This window comes from Neovison vison, chromosome 4 (genome assembly GCF_020171115.1).
Source record: "Neovison vison isolate M4711 chromosome 4, ASM_NN_V1, whole genome shotgun sequence".
Classification (NCBI taxonomy): Eukaryota; Metazoa; Chordata; class Mammalia; order Carnivora; family Mustelidae; genus Neogale; species Neogale vison.
In genome coordinates this window covers 199,098,911-199,117,939 of record NC_058094.1, presented here as the reverse complement: position 1 = coordinate 199,117,939, position 19,029 = coordinate 199,098,911, and the positions used below count along the sequence as shown (strand labels likewise).

Below are 19,029 nucleotides of genomic sequence, written 5' to 3'. Positions count from 1 at the left end.
AACCATAACATAAATCAAATATAAAATTTTAAACATAGTGCTAAACTTTCTTATTGAAGGAGACACTGAAAACCCTTTTTCTGAAGCTCTGCTATACCACCATTTCATTTCTTAATAATTTTCTCAGCACAGCTTATCTACAGATAAAATTAAATATGTGGATCATTGTTTCTCAAAGTGAAGTATGTTGAGCCAATTATTTCAGAATCACCTGGGGAGCTTGTTCAAAATGTTATACATATTCTCACTCAGATGAATTAGAGAAAAGCCCAGGAATTTGCATCATGTAGTTATTCTACCTGCTCAAACAGATCCTTACTCTTTTGGCTAACTTCCTTTACAATATGCTGGTCAGAAAGGCAAATGCCAACTTCAAAGGATTCTATGCATATATTAGGTCTGTTTGAGATTGTAAAAACACTTGAAAATACCTAGATAAAGAGCATGAGAGAAGGTCAAAGTAATAGTATAATAAGTATGCAATAAATATTAAGAAATATATAGTATACTCAACATGATACATGCACTTTTCACAAAAATGTTTATCATTTTACTTTTAAAAATGCACCTAAACACCACCCTAATATTATTTAACTGAGCCAGACAAACCAGAAATTGTTAAAGAGGAATTGGTAATATAAAGCTCACTAACTGACTTGAACATTCGACAAAGGAATGATATAAGGTGTCATTACATTAAAGAGAGGGAGAGCTTTAAGAAAAGGGTGGAGTATTACATTTAATTGTTCTTTGTAATTTTGCAATATTTGCTGAGTACATTTGAGCTTCCTGTGACTTTGTAGATAGGAAAATATCATAAAACTTGTTTTATGGCTACCTTATCACTCTCTAGAACAACCTTGACAACATAGCTGCTTGTGGTAAGGGAGGGGGTGAGAAACTTGGGTTGAGGGAACATGAACTTTAGAGGTAATAACGTGCAATAAAACACGTTTTAAAGAATAAATCACCAGACAGTGCCAATTTTATTAATGTTTAATAATTACTAAGCTCTTAAGCTTTATACATAAGGAAAATGAGAAAAGAGAAAGATGAAAAAAAGTGTTGGAGAACGGATGAAGGGGTAGGAGAACAGAGGGACGGAAGGAGAGAATGGAGAAAGCTGAAGTGTTCTAGAAAGAGAGTGAAAGAATGAATTTTAACCATTTTTGCTCAGAGCTTTTGTAAACATGGATGTTATCTTGAGAGTGCTGGGAAGTTCTTATGATTTATCAACAGAACTTAACTCCTCCAGCAGTAAATACACATGAATGAATTCATAAATTAAAACTTGGAGTTCAGGGATGCCTGGGTGACTCAGGCAGTTAAGCATCTGCCTTCAGCTCAGGCATGATCCCTGGGTCCAAGGATCAAGCCCTGCATTGGGCTCCCTGCTCAGCCAGAAGCCTGCTTCTACTCCTCCCCACCTGTGCTCTGTTGCTATCTCTCTCTCTCTCTGTCTCAGGTGAATAAATAAAATCTTTAAAACAAAACAAAACAAAACAAACCTGGAGTTCTGCTTATTAGGAAAGGTAATTTGTTGACCTAAGTCAAACTTGATTACAAGTAGCTGTACACAGAAACACTGGCTAAAGATTAATCCTTGCTAGAAAGCATAAGAAGTGAGAACTTTTTATCAACTTGAAAAATAAAAGCTCTTCTTTCATTGAGATTTGATATGGACCAAATTTATAGCAGAAAACTCAAATTCCAATATAATTTTTACTGCTGGCAACAAAAATACAAAAAGCTAGTTCTTTTATATAATGGATATTACAGTCTTGTCACAAATATTAAACTATTGCTTAACATTCAGGGATATACATACATATATATGGTTTTATGTATGAACTTATGAGTATATACATAATTCTGTTGATATCTCTATGCCTCTTTAGTGTTTATTTCTGTATGTATGTAGGTCTGTATTTGTATTTGAAGATAACATAAGCATTTTTAAAGGAAGAATGCAATGAATGCAATGATTTAAAGTGTCCTTGAGTAAATGCTCCCAAGGAAGTAAAGTTAGAAAAGATACTTAAAGTATCTTATTTCTCCTATTCTGGCTCTACATTAGATTCATTTAATTTCTGGACTCCAGATCTCAGATTCTTTGAAATGACATTTAAAAATCCAGTTTTTAAAAGTTTCCTAGATGATTTTGATTCAGTTGGTCTAAAAATTGGCACTTAGGGAGCTGTTAATTCCTTCACTATCTTTTCTAGGTCTACCCACCCAAGATTCTGGGACAAATCCAATGCCTGATAAAGCACTTCTCTCCCAGTACTCTGCCGTCACATTATTATGCTATCCTGCAGTTGCTCCTGCTCTGGACTTCCTAACTCAGCTCCCAGCTCCCCAGTGCCTAAATCAGCTTTGGAATTCATTTCCTTAGCTGCCAGGCTTCAAAATGCACTCACTCATGCCCTCTGAAGTAATTCCACCATGATCCTTGTTCCCTCAGGACCTGACATTGGAGCCTAGCTGCCCAAGTGGCTCCAAGCAGGCTTTCTGCCCTCTACAGACTGCCCTCCTCCTTGGACCTGTCTTTATTTATTTATTTTTTAAGATTTTATTCATTTATTTGACAGAGACACAGTGAGAGAGGGAACACAAGCAGGGGGAGTGGGAGAAACAGGCTTCCTGCCAAGCAGGGAGCCTGATGAGGGGTTTGATCCCAGGAGCCTGGAATCATGACCTGAGCCAAAGGCAGACGTTTAACGACTGAGCCACCCACGCGCCCCTGGACTTCCATATTTTAAATTTGAGGTTATGAAGCTTGAAGAAGAGATTCTGCCTCAAGGGCAAAGGAAAAGGAGAAAATAATTTGGAAGAGGATCTGGGAAGAAATGTCCTGACTTATTTAAATTTCAAGTGTGTGGTATAGGTGGTTTTTCCAAGATATGCTTATTTAGGAGCTGCAAATAGTTTTCACAACTATGTCATGGAATTCTCAATGCCATTAGGTCACAAGGCTTTTCTATCATAACTTCCCCTTTACAATTAGCAGGTTTATAGTCTTAATGGTTTAATGATACTGTTAACATCACAGTGAGATTAACTAGCCTAAAGTTCTAACTTAAAGCCAGCAATAGTCAATGGGTAAGTCATTAGAATCTAATCTAGAATTTCTTTTCTAATAAGAAATAACCCTAATAGAGTATAGAAAAAAAACGAGTCAGAAGACTTGGATTCTCTTGCTAGTCCCATCAATTATGGATCTTCAACAAGTCCCTTAAAAATTTTACTTCTTTTCTTTAAAATTGGAATGCCAATATTTCATTAACTTCTAACCACAACATTTCCATTATCCCCCTCCAATTTGCATATTATATTAGATGACTCTTCCTAAAATACTGTTTTTATTATGGCACTTTCTCCAATAAAGAAAGTTATTTCATTAACTTCTAACTACAACATTTCCATTATCCCCCTCCAATTTGCATATTATATTAGATGACTCTTCCTAAAATACTGTTTTTATTATGGCACTTCCTCCAATAAAGAAATGCCACGGTGGAGGATGCTAGAGACCCATTTGCTCTTCTCCCAGGGTACTTCCCTGTGGTCCCACCAATTACCACATTTCTCTCACTCCTCTGCAGCTAGAAGGCTGTTTGAGAAGTGGATTTCACCAACTGAATTTATATTAAACACAAAGTGAAAGGGGTGACTTTGTCTTTCTGCCTCTTTTTTTTTTTAATTGCTGGTAAATGGAAGGATAGAAACCATGATCTGATTGGCCTCTCCTAGTTCAGCTATCGCGATATACCCCTGTCTTTCCAGATCCCAGTCTTGCTGCCCTACCTAGAGCTCCTGCAAAAGTGCAGTGCTCTCTCCTGGCTCCGGGCCCATTTCATTATACACTCTGGCCACACAGAACTGACTATAGCTCCTCAAATATAGAGTGCTCCCTCTGGGTTCTCGGCCTTGTACATTCTGTTCTTTTTCTGGAATGTTCTCATTGTTCTTCTTCACTCAAATGACTTCTGCTCATCCATCATCTCTCACCTGAGATGTCACTTCCTCCAGGGAAGCCTTGCCTGAACTTCTAAGATCAGATTAAATGTTACTTCCTTGTACTCATTAAAGGACCCTATATTAATCAATATCATAGAATTTATCAAACTTCTCTGGTTTTTACTGGTCATCTCCACTAGAATAAAACCCCTTAAGGACAGGGATTGTGTCTTGTTCATTAATAATTTCCAGAGTTTGGCAGAGTCCTTAGTTCAATGTTTGCACTTACAAATATTTACTAAATGAATATATATATATAATCTTTCCCCCAAAATATCTATAAGTCAAAAATTAATTGCAGACAGGGACCCTTGTTATAATTGAAGGCAGCATCCAGAGTGCCTAAAATGTTACACGTCCATGAGAGGAACTCAAATATTTGCTGAAGTCAACTTTTTAATTTAGAAAATTTGAATCAAGCCTAGCTAAACCTTCTGAATAAAAATTAGGTATTACAGATTTTGTTCTGAAGGACACTAATGGTAATACAATTGCCATTTCGAGGGTTGTTTTGTCAAGGGAACACTTAGAATTTTTAGAAAAAACAAGTTTCCTTTCTTACAAAGACCTTTATGAACATCACTGTGTTCTAAGGTATGAAATATAAGTGTAAAATCTTCCCTTGATCTTGTTTTGTTAGCCACTGCTACAAAGAAGATAATTCTTAGAGTGCAGGGCTCAGAATACCAGTTCTTCAGGAGGGATGAAATCTTGAGCATAGACATGATGATACATCATGGTTTTTACCTTTGGAAAATGTCATGATTTTTTTTTTTTGTCTTTTAATACAAAACCTTACCTTGAATATCTTCATTTCATTATTTATTCCTGAGAAAGCCTGGTCCCAGACCATTATAATTAAATTTTCATGTTACTGTTCTGTTGACTTGTTCAAATCTTACTGAGACCAGCACTCTTATGGCTATTTTGGTTTTAGAGATGTAAAACTCTCATTTGTTAAGCTAATAATTAATTCCAGAATTTGCAATTTCAATTCCTAAAATCAGGTTCACACTTTAAGAATTCAGCACAGTTTCTCTCTGACAGCAAACTCTAAGCAAAGCTGTCACGAGATAACAAGAAAGTGAGAATTCAATGGACCAATGTGTGCAAAGTGCTTAGCACAGCAAAGCCAACATGTACTCTCTTGATAGATGTTAGCTAGAGTTTATTTTTTTAAGTTTCAGGGCTCAAATGAAGTGAAATAACCGTTCAATTCAGGAAGTGCTATGGCATTTCTGTTAGGTTCTGGCTCAGTGATTCTATAAAATAAATGTACTTGCTTCATATTACAGTAAATAAATGGCTGTGCTTTCCAACTTAATTACCTATTAGGAGAAAATTACAGGTGGTTCAAGGTGCAGTCATTAAGTATGGTTTATTCTGGTTTAGGGGACATAGTTCAATGTGTTTCAAATATCTGTTTTATGTCTCCATTATGTCTTGGCTGTTACTGAATGTAGATGTTAATTCCTATGGCCCCTTTTTATTTATAGATCTCTCAAATGAACATTCCTGAATTCTCCTGTAGTGATGGACTGACCATCCAAAGGTTAAGCCTCTGTTCACACAGGTTAGTTTTGGCCAGATCTGGATATCCAGAAGTCAAATTCAAATTTAATTAGACTTGCGGTATCTGCATGATGGAATTTATTTTCCAGAACAGTCATTAACTCATTTCTTTGCTTACTTCCCTCCCAAGTTTTTCATATTTCTTGCCAATTTCCCTCCCAAGTTTTTTTTTTTTCTTTAGCAACTTCTTGCCAATTTTCCTCCTAATTTGCTTTCTTCTAGTGACTTAAAGATGAAAACTGCCAAGCAGTGGTGGTAAAGAAAACACAAACAGATTTTAATTCTGCAACAAACATAGTAAATATTTTTATTACAATGCATATGTAATGGTTGCCAAGACGAGTACATAATGAAGACCATTTTGCGGTTGTAAAAGGATCTCAACATCTCTGTGAAAACCGATTATATATCCTAAGTCCCTAGCTTCTTCTCATATCCCACACCCCACAACACACTATCATAAAAGCCAAACCCAGGTACTTTTACAAGAGAGTCACTGAATATAGTCAGTCCAACTACCCATTACCCAAACACCAGTCTGCCTAGAATTCTCTTGCTGTCGGCTGTGGGTTCTATGGTAGGGTAAGGTACTGGTGAAGTGTGAAAAAAACCAATACCCTGAAAATAAAGCAAGGCAAGAGAACAGTGAAGTCTGTTCCTCTTTTAATAACTAAATAGGGTTACAATCTCCTTAAGAGATAAGTAAGTTAACAAGGGCCCAGTTCAACAGTCATCTTTTTTAAGCTAGCAAAAGTCTCCAGGGCTGGTTACAAAAGCGTACAAAATTGAGGAGGACCCTCAGGGGTAGTCTGGTTCCATGGAAAGAAGAGAATAAGCTGATTGGCACTGGGATATAAAATGGTATCTTTAAAAAAAAAAACAAAAAAACAAAAAACCTAAGAAAACAAATACCTCTACATTTGTCTAGGAATCCGTAGTACCATCATCTAGATCCAAAAGTAGGCAACATAAAGCAAGACATGGAGACATTCGTAAAGGAGAAGGGCGGAAGGCAAAGGATCCACACCTGACTTGCTCCCTCGGGTCTGCACACCACAAGTCATTCTATAGCACAGAGCTGTCTCCGGGCCCTTCCCCATGATAAAGTCTTTAAGCTACCCCTCTGAGGGAAGAGTTTTCAGCAGACTGAAATCAGAAAACTATGTGAAGTATGTTGTGCATGCTGTTTCCTATCCACGCCAACTTACCCTACCTGCCTGCTCCTATGACGGCAGGCATCACTACATACGCAAGTGCTCTGTAGATATTAGAGCTGAACAAAAACACAAAAATGAGGAAGAAACTATCCCGTTCTCATCTCCAGTTCCAAGTCTGGCTGGAGCACATTCAGAAACAGATCAACGCTGGCAGTCAAAATGAAAACAGATGGACTCACGACTCTTGGTACTGGGGACCAGGGGCCCTGCGGGGGACTCAGACAGGGTGACTGTCGCAGACACCAGCTGCTCCCCCTTGGGGACACTGTGGGTGTTTCATGGTCCTCAGATCCAAACTCCTCCACATAAAAAAAGAAAATCCTCCCTTGGGAAGGCCCCCACTGGCCTCTTCTTGAAAGGTGAGGAATATTTATTTCATGACAACAAGAAAAATACCAAAAGTAGAAACTCTCAGGGACTGAAAAGAGAGGACACCTTTGGTTTTGACTAAGATAGTCTAGCACCTGTAATTCCTTTCCTTACTCCCTACTCAGTAACATACTCCTGCCATGGAACCATCATCGTCCAACCCTGAGACTGTGAGACTCAGAGGGGAACAGCTGCTGAGCATAATTCCCATAACTGGCATGCCTACTCCAAGATATTGCTGAAATAGTCACCTGAAAGAATTTACAAAACTGCCTCTCCACGTCCTGGGCAGAATAAACCAAAAGAAATGTTTAAGAGTCACAGCTCTCAAGCAATTTGTCATGTGGTTGGATAAATAACAATGTACAGGGAATATTCAGCAACAAGAAAAGAAGCAGACACGCTCTATATTCAGTGTACTCACTACATTTGCCAGTATCAAGTACAGAGAATTTAGGGTGCTGGGTATATTTTTGCCTGTTATAAGATGACTAGAAAGGCCTTGTTGCAACAGTCAGCGGGACAGGAGGGAGCAGGGACTCAGAGATCATTAGAAATGAAAAGCTCAGTGTTTTGACAACTTAAGGCAAAGAGGAAGAAGAGTGAAGTGTACATTACAGAAGCAAAATGTATGTCATCATCGTTATAAAGTTATTTATTCAAGTCCACCTAGTGGTGTCCTCCACTGGAAACCTTATTAGTAAGTCCTATGATCTTTCTGTCTTGGTCAGATGTCTCAGTTGTATGTAATTCACCTTCACGTGCTTCTGTCCTAAACCCATGGCAATCCTACCTATCCCCCTTTTCAGCTCCTGTCGTGCAAGGAATCCTTAATCCTAAACCAATTTCTCTCTTCTTCTAATTTCTTCAGGAAAAAAAACTCTCAGTCTTCCCTGAAGGCCCATTTTCCCTGACACCCTTTCCTTTGGATGGAAATAGTATATAAATATGGCATTCTTGATCTCTGCACAATGCCTCTGCTTAATTTCTGTTTCTTCTTGTCCCTTAAAACCATTATCTGGATTACTGAAACAGTTCCTGTTAGTCTCCCTTCTAGTCAGAACAGCAAATACTACTACTATGATGACGAGTACAACTACTACTACTGGCTATTTTATTAAGCAATTTTGGTGAGCCAGAAAAATATCAAAATAAATAATATAATCTCCATATTGAGAGGACAAAACTCAGTGTATAATAGGATTAAGTAACTTTCTTTAGTAACCCAACTCTGTCAGATTTCAAAATATATATTCTTTCTGCCATCCCAGTTTCAAAATGCACCCACCTTAATTCTGTTTCTCATATTACAGCCAAGTGATATATCAAAAATACAAAACTGCCTGCATCCTTCTTCCCCTGATTAAAGCTCTCCAAGACCAAATTCCTGAGATTGGTGTACAAGGCCCCCAGGCCGTGGTCCAATGGGTTCATTCCTCTTTCCACACTCAGTGCCCCCAAGTTATATTCTGGTTCTATCAAGACACGGTTCCCTGCACTAACCAACTGGTTTCATATCCTGTGTTTCTGCTCAGTTCCTTTTGTCCAGAATACCCTTCCCACTTTTACTCATCCCTCAGGTTGTCCACTTCTAGAGAAAGCCTTTCCTGAACTGCTGAGGCAAACCGAAAGCCCTCAACTGGGCTTCTGCAGTGCCCTAAGAAAACCTTTATTCCAATACTTGCTATCTCTTCCTTTATGTTTTCCCCCAACCAGCCCATAAGTTATTTGAGGAGGGAAAATAATGTTTTCATTTTGTACCTGCCCTAACCCCACCACAGTGAACAGTGTCTGGTACAGAGTCATGTTTTGGGGTGTGAAAGGCACATAGAAACTAGAATCACCGCCCAACACCATTGCCATTTCTGGAGCATGGAAACAATGTACCTGAACTCTAAACTGTCCAATGCCATCTGGTTTCTTTGACAGGATACTCCAACTTCTGTTTGGGTCAGGAAGAACAACTACCATATTTACAGATAACCACTTTTATCATTTTTCTTATATCCACTTTTGTCATCATTAAAGTTCACATTGATGACTTTTTATAGCCATCTTAATTATACCAAGTTCCATCTTATTTCCATAGAAGTCACTCTCTAATAAGAACTGACTCTAAGAACACATTTATCTTACATCACGTTCTCTAGCAGTATTCACCACCTCAAAAGAAAGTAGAAAGGAGCTAATATTTATAGAATAGATAATTTACACCAGACACTATATTATATACCCTATATTCATCCCATTTAATTTTCTCAATAATCCAGTTACCATTTATTCATCAATCTCCCACTTCTTCAGACCAACCTAAACTTCTACTTTATTGGAAGCTCTAATGTTCTTAATCAAAAAAATTCCTCCAAAGCCGTCAATTTCACTCTTGTTACATTGGAATTCCACAGTGAATCATTCTATTAGAGGAATTATCCTTGTACCACCTTTAGAGGTTATTCTTTACATCAGGCAGATGGAGATCTATTGTTATGCTCCCTCTTTTGACTCTTACAGAAATCACTCTTTCATTTTCTATTAGAGCACCAACTACATTCCTTGTTAATATGTTTCTTTCCCCTACTGGTCCATGAACCTCTCAAGTATAAGGATCTTATTCTATTTATATTTTTACGAAATGCAGCAAGCCCCAAATGTTTTCAAAATGAAGACTTCTTAACTTTTTCTAGTTTAAAAGTTTATTTGGGCCATCTGTACCCCAATGTTTATAGCAGCAATGGCCACGGTCGCCAAACTATGGAAAGAACCAAGATGCCCTTCAACGGATGAATGGATAAGGAAGATGTGGTCCATATACACTATGGAGTATTATGCCTCCATCAGAAAGGTTGAATACCCAACTTTTGTAGCAACATGGACGGGACTGGAAGAGATTATGCTGAGTGAAATAAGTCAAGCAGAGAGAGTCAATTATCATATGTTTTCACTTATTTGTGGAGCATAACAAATAGCATGGAGGACAAGGGGCGTTAGAGAGGAGTAGGGAATTTGGGTAAATTGGAAGGGGAGTTGAACCATGAGAGACTATGGACTCTGAAAAACAATCTGAGGGGTTTGAAGTGGCGGGGGGGGTGGGAGGTTGGGGTACCAGGTGGTGGGTATTATAGAGGGCACGGCTTGCATGGAGCACTGGGTGTGGTGAAAAAATAATGAATAATGTTTTTCTGAAAATAAATAAATTGAAAAAAAAAGTTTATTTGGGCACAAAAGGCCATATACTGAATGTTTGCATTTGTGTTAATTGTCCACAACAGGAAAATTTTAGAGATACAAGGTAGATTAGTGGTTGCTTAGAGCCAGGTATGTGTGCTGGGGGGCAAGGTAGGTAAGAAGAAATGGAAACTGAGTGTTACTGAAACTACTTTTATTTTTTTTTTTTAAAGATGTTATTTATTTATTTGACATAGAGAGATCACAAGTAGGCAGAGAGGCAGGCAGAGAGAGAGGGGGAAGCAGGCTCCCTGCCGAGCAGAGACCCTGATGTGGGGCTCGATCCCAGGACCCGAGATCATGACCCGAGCCGAAGGCAGAGGCTTTAACCCACTGAGCCACCCAGGTGCCCCTGAAACTACTTTTAGAGGAAATAAAGATGTGATGGCCTTTCCTTTGGATGGAAATAGTCCATAAATATGAGTATATGAAAAAAAACTAACTTATAAACATTAAAAATAATTTTGAGGTTGGTCATAGAATGAGAAAAGAATATGCTCTTCTTCCTCTTATTCTCTTTACTTTCATTATTTTTAACAGCTTTATTATGATATAATTCACATACCATACAATAGTTCATTGAAACACAGATCACTATAACATGAACCTTTAGAAAATGGACTGTGTATTTTTTAGTTTGGTTTTCCCACACTTAGCACAATGTTCATGTTAGTAAATGCTCATTTCATGAATGAGGGACCCACAGCTCTGAATTTATTATTAGTAATATAGCTATGGTCTATTTGGGTTAAATAAATATACTTTTATTATTGGAATCAAATCACCATTTATAAAATTATTTCTTGAGGAAAGGTATATTCAAAGCAAAAAATAATAACAGTTATAATAAAGCTCACCAGAAACCTTCCAATACCTTTCAACTAACAAATAAAGCTTGTGATTTATCTTGCAAGACACTACCACTCCTATAACCCAGTCCCCACCTAGACAAATATCTGTGTTCTCTAAAAACACCCAATATGTTTTGGATAAAATATAATCACAATTTTATCTCTGATTCTCTACTGGACGATCATTGCTCATTCAGCTAGGCTATGATTGTTATTTAAAATTACTAAAATCCTCTCAAGTAATTTTGAAGTATCTTTTTAAAAATGTATGCATATAAGTGTCCACTGAGGACACATGACTCACAAATGAGTCAATAAAATTCTCTCCATTTCATAAAGAGGTTTTATTGTAACCAAATCAGCCCATCATTTTAAAAATAAATTGTACCTTCTCTATGTTTTTGTAAGTCTCCTAGAGAAGGGATCATATATTTTATTAGTGGTCATATATTTATTAGACATATATGTTTTATTAGTGGATTTACTTAGAGTACTTTGCCCATGTTGGAAACTTGGTTAATATATGTAGACTGACTTATTGAATAGGGGACTAATTATATATCTTAAGTAGTTTAAAGATTTCATATGCATAGTCAGAATTATGTCACATAGTGACTTACCTCCTCTAGCTGGCATGCTTTGATGACACTTCTGTATCTATACTCATCATAAGAAACACCAAAGATGATGTTTTCTTTGATGGTGCCAGGCATGATCCAGGAAAACTGAGAGCAGAATGAAATTCTTCCACTGTGCTTAATTTTGCCCTCTGAAGGCTCCAACTCTCCCATAATCATCATCAGAAGTGAAGTCTAGAAACAAAAACCATGGTTATTAAATTAAATCACTTGATCAAATCATTCTCAGAATATACCTGCGTCCAGCTATTATCCTAGGCAGATATATCTGTTCTGATTTTAAAGGATTCCAGATTAATTCATTTGATTCAAAACTTATTAAGCACTTCCTATTCAGGATATGCTGCTATGCACAAAAGATACAAAGAGGAATAAAAGAGACAATTACAGAGCAGTGTGGTTAAGTGTTGTAGTAGAGGTTCACAGGGATGGAGCCACTGATTCAGATCATTGGGATGGGTTTGGAGAACATCAGGGAAAGATAAATACCAGCTAATATTTGTTGATACTCGGCCTATGCTGGGTGCTGTTCTTTGTGATTTAACTGCATTCATTTATTTAATCATAGTTAATAGAATTTAAATAAATTCTGTTCATTTATTTAAACCAACAATGTAGATTCATTTTGATCTTCATCTAACAAAGAAGAGATGAGTTAAAAAAAAAAAAAGATAATATTGTTTCCACGAGCCCTTCTTGAAGAAACAAGGATAAAATCATCCAAGAAATGAATGAAGAAGCCTCACTAAAAGGACTATCAGTGAGCAAAGACTTTATATAAGAGACTGTGAACTAAAATTTAAACTAATGTGGGAATTAGAGTTGAAGAAGATAATTTAAATACGTTATATGCCCGGGGCACCTGGGTGGCTCAGTGGGTTGGGCCGCTGCCTTCAGCTCAGGTCATGATCTCAGGGTCCTAGGATCGAGTCCCGCATTGGGCTCTGTGCTCAGCGGGGAGCCTGCTTCCTCCTCTCTCTCTCTCTGCCTGCCTCTCTGCCTACCCGTGATCTCTCTCTGTCGAATAAATAAATATAATCTTAAAAATAAATAAATAAATACGTTATATGCCCTGACAATAGGAAAAGTTTTAAGTAAAATACAAACAAAACAAAGGAAAGAGAGTATAAAGGAAATTTGCTGATTGCCTTCTCAAGAAAAGCTGGAAGTCAAAGGATACCATGTAAACATAACACAGTGGGTAACAGAAGCATAAGCATATTTAACAATACAAAGATAAAGCGTTAAGAAAGATAACACAAGGATGCCTGATTGGTTCAGTGGGTTAAGCCTCTGCCTTCTGCTCAGATCATGATCTCAGGGTCCTGGGATCTGGCTCTCTGCTCAGGAGAGAGCCTGCTTCCCTCCACCTCTGTCTGCTTCTCTGCCTACCTGTGATCTCTGTCAAACAAATAAATAAAATCTTAAAAAAAGAAAAAAGAAAGAAAGAAAGATAATATGACTGACTAAAATGGTATAGAAGAAAAGGAGGCAGCAGAGAAAGAAAAAACATTAATTTTATGAGAGCTCACATTAGGGAATCAAAGAAAGAAAACCCCGAAGATTTAACATAAAGTTATTATAAATATAATCTCTATGACAAAACACCTCCTGCACCTCTAAAAGTTGGAAGGTCCTTGGGCTCACATGTGGACCCCTTTCCCTTTTTATCCATACTCTGTCCTTTGGAATCTCATTTGACCTCAAGTTGTTACACTGACAGACCCCATTCCCTTGAAACCAGACCTGTATATCCAACTAACATCTCAACTTGGATGTTGAATATGCATTATAAACTAAATGCATAAGTTTCTTCCATAATCTTCTCAGGTAATTGTACCTTCAAGCTTCCAGTTACCCTTGGACTCATCCTTGATCTCTGTTTTTTTCATATGCCACCTTCAATCTAATTCTGTGGTATCTTTCTTAGAAACATGTCCTGAGTGGTGCCTGGGTGGCTCAGTGGGTTAAAGCCTCTGCCTGTGGCTCGGCTCAGGTCACGACACCAGGGTCCTGGGATCTAGACCCACATCAGGCTCTCTGCTCAGCAGGGAGCCTGCTTACTCCTCTCTCTCTGCCTGCCTCTCTGCCTACTTGTGATCTCTGTCAGATAAATAAATAAAATCTTAAAAAGGAAGGAAGGAAGGAAGGAAAAAATAAAGAAAGAAAGAAAGATGTCCTGAATTTGACTACTACTTCCATCACTACCTGGATTAAGCCAATATCATCTCCTGCCCAATTAGCCCCAAAACTCCCAACTGCTTCAAAGCTCCCCTTGCTTCTGCCCTTGTCTCTCTAAAAAAGCGCCCCCATCAAAACCTAAGCCCAATCATATTACTTTCCTCTTAAAACCTTCCAATGGACTCTCATTTCCTCAGAAAGAAAAGCCTTACTCTTTACAAGTCCCTTTGTAAGGCCTTTCAGGCTCTCTTAGAAAAGCCCAAGGACTGGTCTAGCCCACCTTACTCCTCTGATGGCTCTACCCTCTGTGGCTGACTGTGCCAACCCCACTGACCTCCTTGCTGTTCTGTGAACCATACAGGCTAAGTTCTATTTCAAGGCTTTCTCCACCCTCTCTCTGCAAGACTCTTCTGCAGTTAATCCACATGACCTTGTCCCTCACCTCCCTCAAGTCTCTGCTCAAATGTTACCTTTTGAGGATTTCTCTCTCTCCTCTATTTAAAATTGCATCCCATCACCAATCTTCTTTTCTCTGCTTTATCTTTATAGCAGTTTCCATCAGGTGTTATTACATATACTCATTTTTTGTTTGTTTGTCTCCCATAAAATGTGAGTTCCTTAGATGGGGATGAGAATATGTTGTAGGTTTTGTTCACTACTATATCTTAAGGGCCTAGATTAATACTTGGCACAAAGTAGAGACTCAGTAAATTTGTTAAATGATATAAGTAAAGAGTATGATACATTATATTAAATTATAAGGGCTCAATAACTTGAAAAATGAATTACTATTATATAAGAAACAAACCAATGGAACAGAAATAAAACTACAAACCAGATCCAAATGCACAAAAGAATTAGTATTCAATAAAGGTGGCATCTAAAATCAGTGGGGAAAGATGGATTATTCAATAAACGGTGTTGGACACTGGACTGTGTCCAGAGGGCTAACAAAAAAATTGTGTTTGTACCTCATACTATATTCGTGGTGAATTCCAAATAGGTCAAAGAAAAAGTACAAAAATAAGTCCTTAAAGAAAACACTGGGGGATGCCTAAAGGGGAAAAAAAAACCACTATGGAGTAAGAAAGCCTTCCTATAACTCAAAATCCAGAAGTCACGGAATAAAAGATAAATTAAACCTCTTTTTAAAAAAAACTTATGCATGGAAAGCTAAAGGAAAAGAGTGTAAAATTGAAGTAAAACTTTACAACTTAGAACACACAAAAGAATAATTTCTCTCTAAAGAAATGATTCTAAAATCAAAAGGAAAAAGAAAGCAAATCCATTAAAAAATGTACCAAGTATGTGACTAGTTATTTCACCAAAAATGAAAATAGAGGAGACCTTTGAATGTATGAAAAGATATTGTGCTTTATTCATAATAAGAGAAACCCAAATTTTAAAAAAAAGAGAGAGAAACTCCAATTAAAAATACATGGATATGCCACCCGTCCCTATAGTAAGACTGGAAAAGAATTAAAAATTAGATAACATCATCTGCTGGTGATGCTACGATGAAATCCACACTTTTATATAGATCATATGGTACACACATAGATCAGTGCAATCTTCAGGGATAGAAGCACAATGAATACACAAATGCTTTACCATTTCCAGGAAGCTATCCTACTGATACACTTGCAGATGTGCTAAATGACATGTGTGCAAGGATATTCAGTGTCATTTTGGGTTAGCAAAACTCTGGAAACAACCCCAAAATCAATCAATTGATGATTCATTACATCATATAACATCCACCTGTACAGTAGAATACTATGCAGTTATTTATATATATATATTCAAAAAATTAAAATTGGCTACGTGGGTTGGGGGAGAGATTGGTGAAAAGTGGAAAACTGAGCAGAAACAGACTGAAAGGGAAATTTTTCAACTTTTTATATCTTTTAATTTTCTAAAGTTTTTTTTTTTTTCTTAAAGATTCTGTTTATTTATTTGACAGACAGAGATCACAAGTAGGCAGAGAGGCAGGCAGAGAGAGCGAGAGAAGGAAGCAGGCTTCCTGCTGAGCAGATAGCCCCATGTGGGGCTGGATCACAGGACCCTGAGATCACGACCCGAGCCGGAGGCAGAGGCTTTAACCTACTGAGCCACCCAGGTGCCCCTAATTTTCTGAAGTTTTTAATTGTCAATTAAGTTTTAATAAATAATAATATCACCTAAAATACATTAGGAAGAAGGCAGGATTAAGTAACAATTTTTGTATAAAAATTAAATCTAGAAAGAATAGTTATTTTTAAATATTTTTAGAAACAATATCTTATATAGATAAGCTTTATAAATCTAAACAATGGAAAAGATCTTACTATCTATGTTAAATGCATATAATATTTACATTATATATTTATATTATATTATATATTAATGTTAATATTTATTGATATAATACAAATACTAAAATAACTATATTATATATGAAATATATAAAAATTATTTACCAAGCCTTCAGTCAAGAGTACCCAGTACTGCAGACTCTTATACCAATTTTGCTTAATTACAACAATTCACAGAGGTTTCATAGATGAAAGACACTTTTAAAGAACAAAAAATCTGTTTTCCCAAAGATTGTTCAATTAAATAAATTTGTATCAAGTACTAAGATACTCCTTGGAATACAGAGTAAAGAAGACATGGTTCCCTTAGAGTCTAGATAATTGTAACAGGAAAGAGGGATAAAATTAAACCTGACCTTAGTGTTTAAAGAAAATAATATATGTTAATATAGATATAAATTATTGTAACTTTGGAAAATCTAGCGATACAAAACATACCCAAAATTGTCTACAGCCATACCACCCTGAACATGCCCAAATCTCATCAAAATATACCCAAAATCTCAGAGATAGCCACTTGATCCATAAATGTCCTTCCAGACACACATATATATATATACATGCTTTTAAAAACACAAATTATGTATATAATATTTTATAACTTGTTCTTCCTTAACGATATATAAATACATGTCCTTCACAACAATTTTAAACATCCTTTTTACTGACTGAATAACACGTCATTCTATCACTACACTAAAATTTGTCTCATCGATTCCTTAATAGCAGATATTTAGGGGTCCCTCCGATTTTTTTTTTAATTCAAACAATGTTGTGATAAATACCTTTGTGCTATAAAATCTCAGCAAACATACTAGGTTAAGTCACACAAGTAGAAGAATTATTCAGTTACCTTGAGGGCTTTTGATATATCAAACTGGGTGGGATGGGATTTGACTTCAAATGCTAATATTTGCAATTATTCAATCTTATCTCTTAGCTAGATCTTCTGTCTGGTAGATTATAAAATACTCCATTCCTAATACTATGACAAGCCTCCCTCCTTGACTGAGCTGCCAAACCCTCAAACTTATCCCGAAGGAACCACTGCTTTCCTTGGACTCGGTCTTCAGAGCTACTTCTCAGAAGATGCAAATACAACTCCAGCCAGCAATTATCTGCTCATCAGTTTTTAATAGAATTGCCTGAAATTTAATTGTTGGTAAGTCTTGTAATTTGTGAGTCCAAATCCATTTTTGTATACCTTTCAAAGAAGTAACTCTAAGCATATAAACAGGATTTTAAAAATTACATGAAATACAATTACCTCTCAGCAGCAAACATTCTTGTTTAGATCATCGATACTTTGCTGATGAACAGCTCCTCCTATGGTTATCTTTTTATTTTAATAGTGAAAATTACTACTAATACTATATAAGAAGTAGAAGGAAAATAATACTTAAAAGGAAGAACAAGTTCTCCTAAGAAGAAAATATACAACTACAACTACTATATTTAAAAGGCCTATTTCTAAAAAAATAAGTAAATAAATAAAATAAAAAACCTGTCTCACATGTAAAAAACATAACTGGACAGAGAAACAACCAAATTGCATTAGTAGCATTGTGGACACCAAATTTAACAACTATTTTCTGCAGCATTTTGTTTCCCAAGTTTCAAATTAAATTCTCCAAATATATCATTCTTCCCATATTAGATATTAATGAATGTCTTTCAAAAATGTTTCTTAATTTCTACTTTTACATACATTTTTATCTTAAAGCTTCAGTGCTCCTTCCTTCCTTCCCCTTTCTTCCTTGAGTTTAACCTTTTAGCTATTTTTGCTTTATAACCTATTAATTTTTGTCAGACATATCTCTAAATATTCTTGACTTACATAAGTTGGGATAGGGGTAGGGACTGGGAAGCTGACCAGCAATGAATAGATCAACATTCCTATGTATTTCTTTCAATAAGCTATCCTAGTCAGTAATTTTTCCTCATAATAAATTCTAAGCAAGTCTGAGTTCATTCCCTAAAATCCTAAAACAACCAAATAAGGACCTTCTGTCTATGTGGTTCCAAGGTAAAATCTATGCCATGATTTTCCTGGACCAGCCCTGAAAAAATGTCTATGCCAAAGATGGGTAAAAATGAATGGTTCATTTATTCAATAAAGTTACTGAATATCCACCATGTGTAAGACACTGTGTTCACTTATGTGAACTCTAAAAAACAAAAGAAAGAATAAACAAACAAAAATTTTAAATGCCCATAAATACAGAAAACAAACTGATGTTTGCCAGGGGAAGAGGTATGGGAAGATGGGCAAAATGAGTAAAGAGGAGTGGGAGATACAGGCTTCCAGTTATGGGATGAAGAAGCCACATGGATGTGTGATACAGCGTAGGGAATAGATCCAATGATATTAGCATAGCTTTGTGTGGTGACAGACGGTAGCTACATTTGTGAGAATAATGTAATGTACAGAGGTGTTCAATCGTTATATTGTACCTCTGAAATTAAGGTAACACTGGGTGTCAACTATGTTCCAATTTAAAAAAGAAAAACATTTTAAATAAATATAAAGATCAACATGTGAACAAAAAAGAACACTGTGTTGTGTGCCATGTGCCACATAAAGATGCAGAAGAAAAAGTCA

General features: G+C 36.6%; 1 protein-coding gene across 2 annotated transcripts in view; it reads right to left on the bottom strand.

The window, feature by feature from the left end:
• CFTR (CF transmembrane conductance regulator) overlaps nucleotides 1-19,029 on the bottom strand; it is a 170,629-nt gene that overhangs the window by 84,866 nt on the left and 66,734 nt on the right. For both annotated transcript variants that reach the window (XM_044246438.1, XM_044246439.1), the window contains exon 11: nucleotides 11,875-12,066. In XM_044246438.1, coding sequence (XP_044102373.1) covers nucleotides 11,875-12,066 — 192 coding nt within the window. The remainder of the gene's footprint in view (nucleotides 1-11,874; nucleotides 12,067-19,029) is intronic.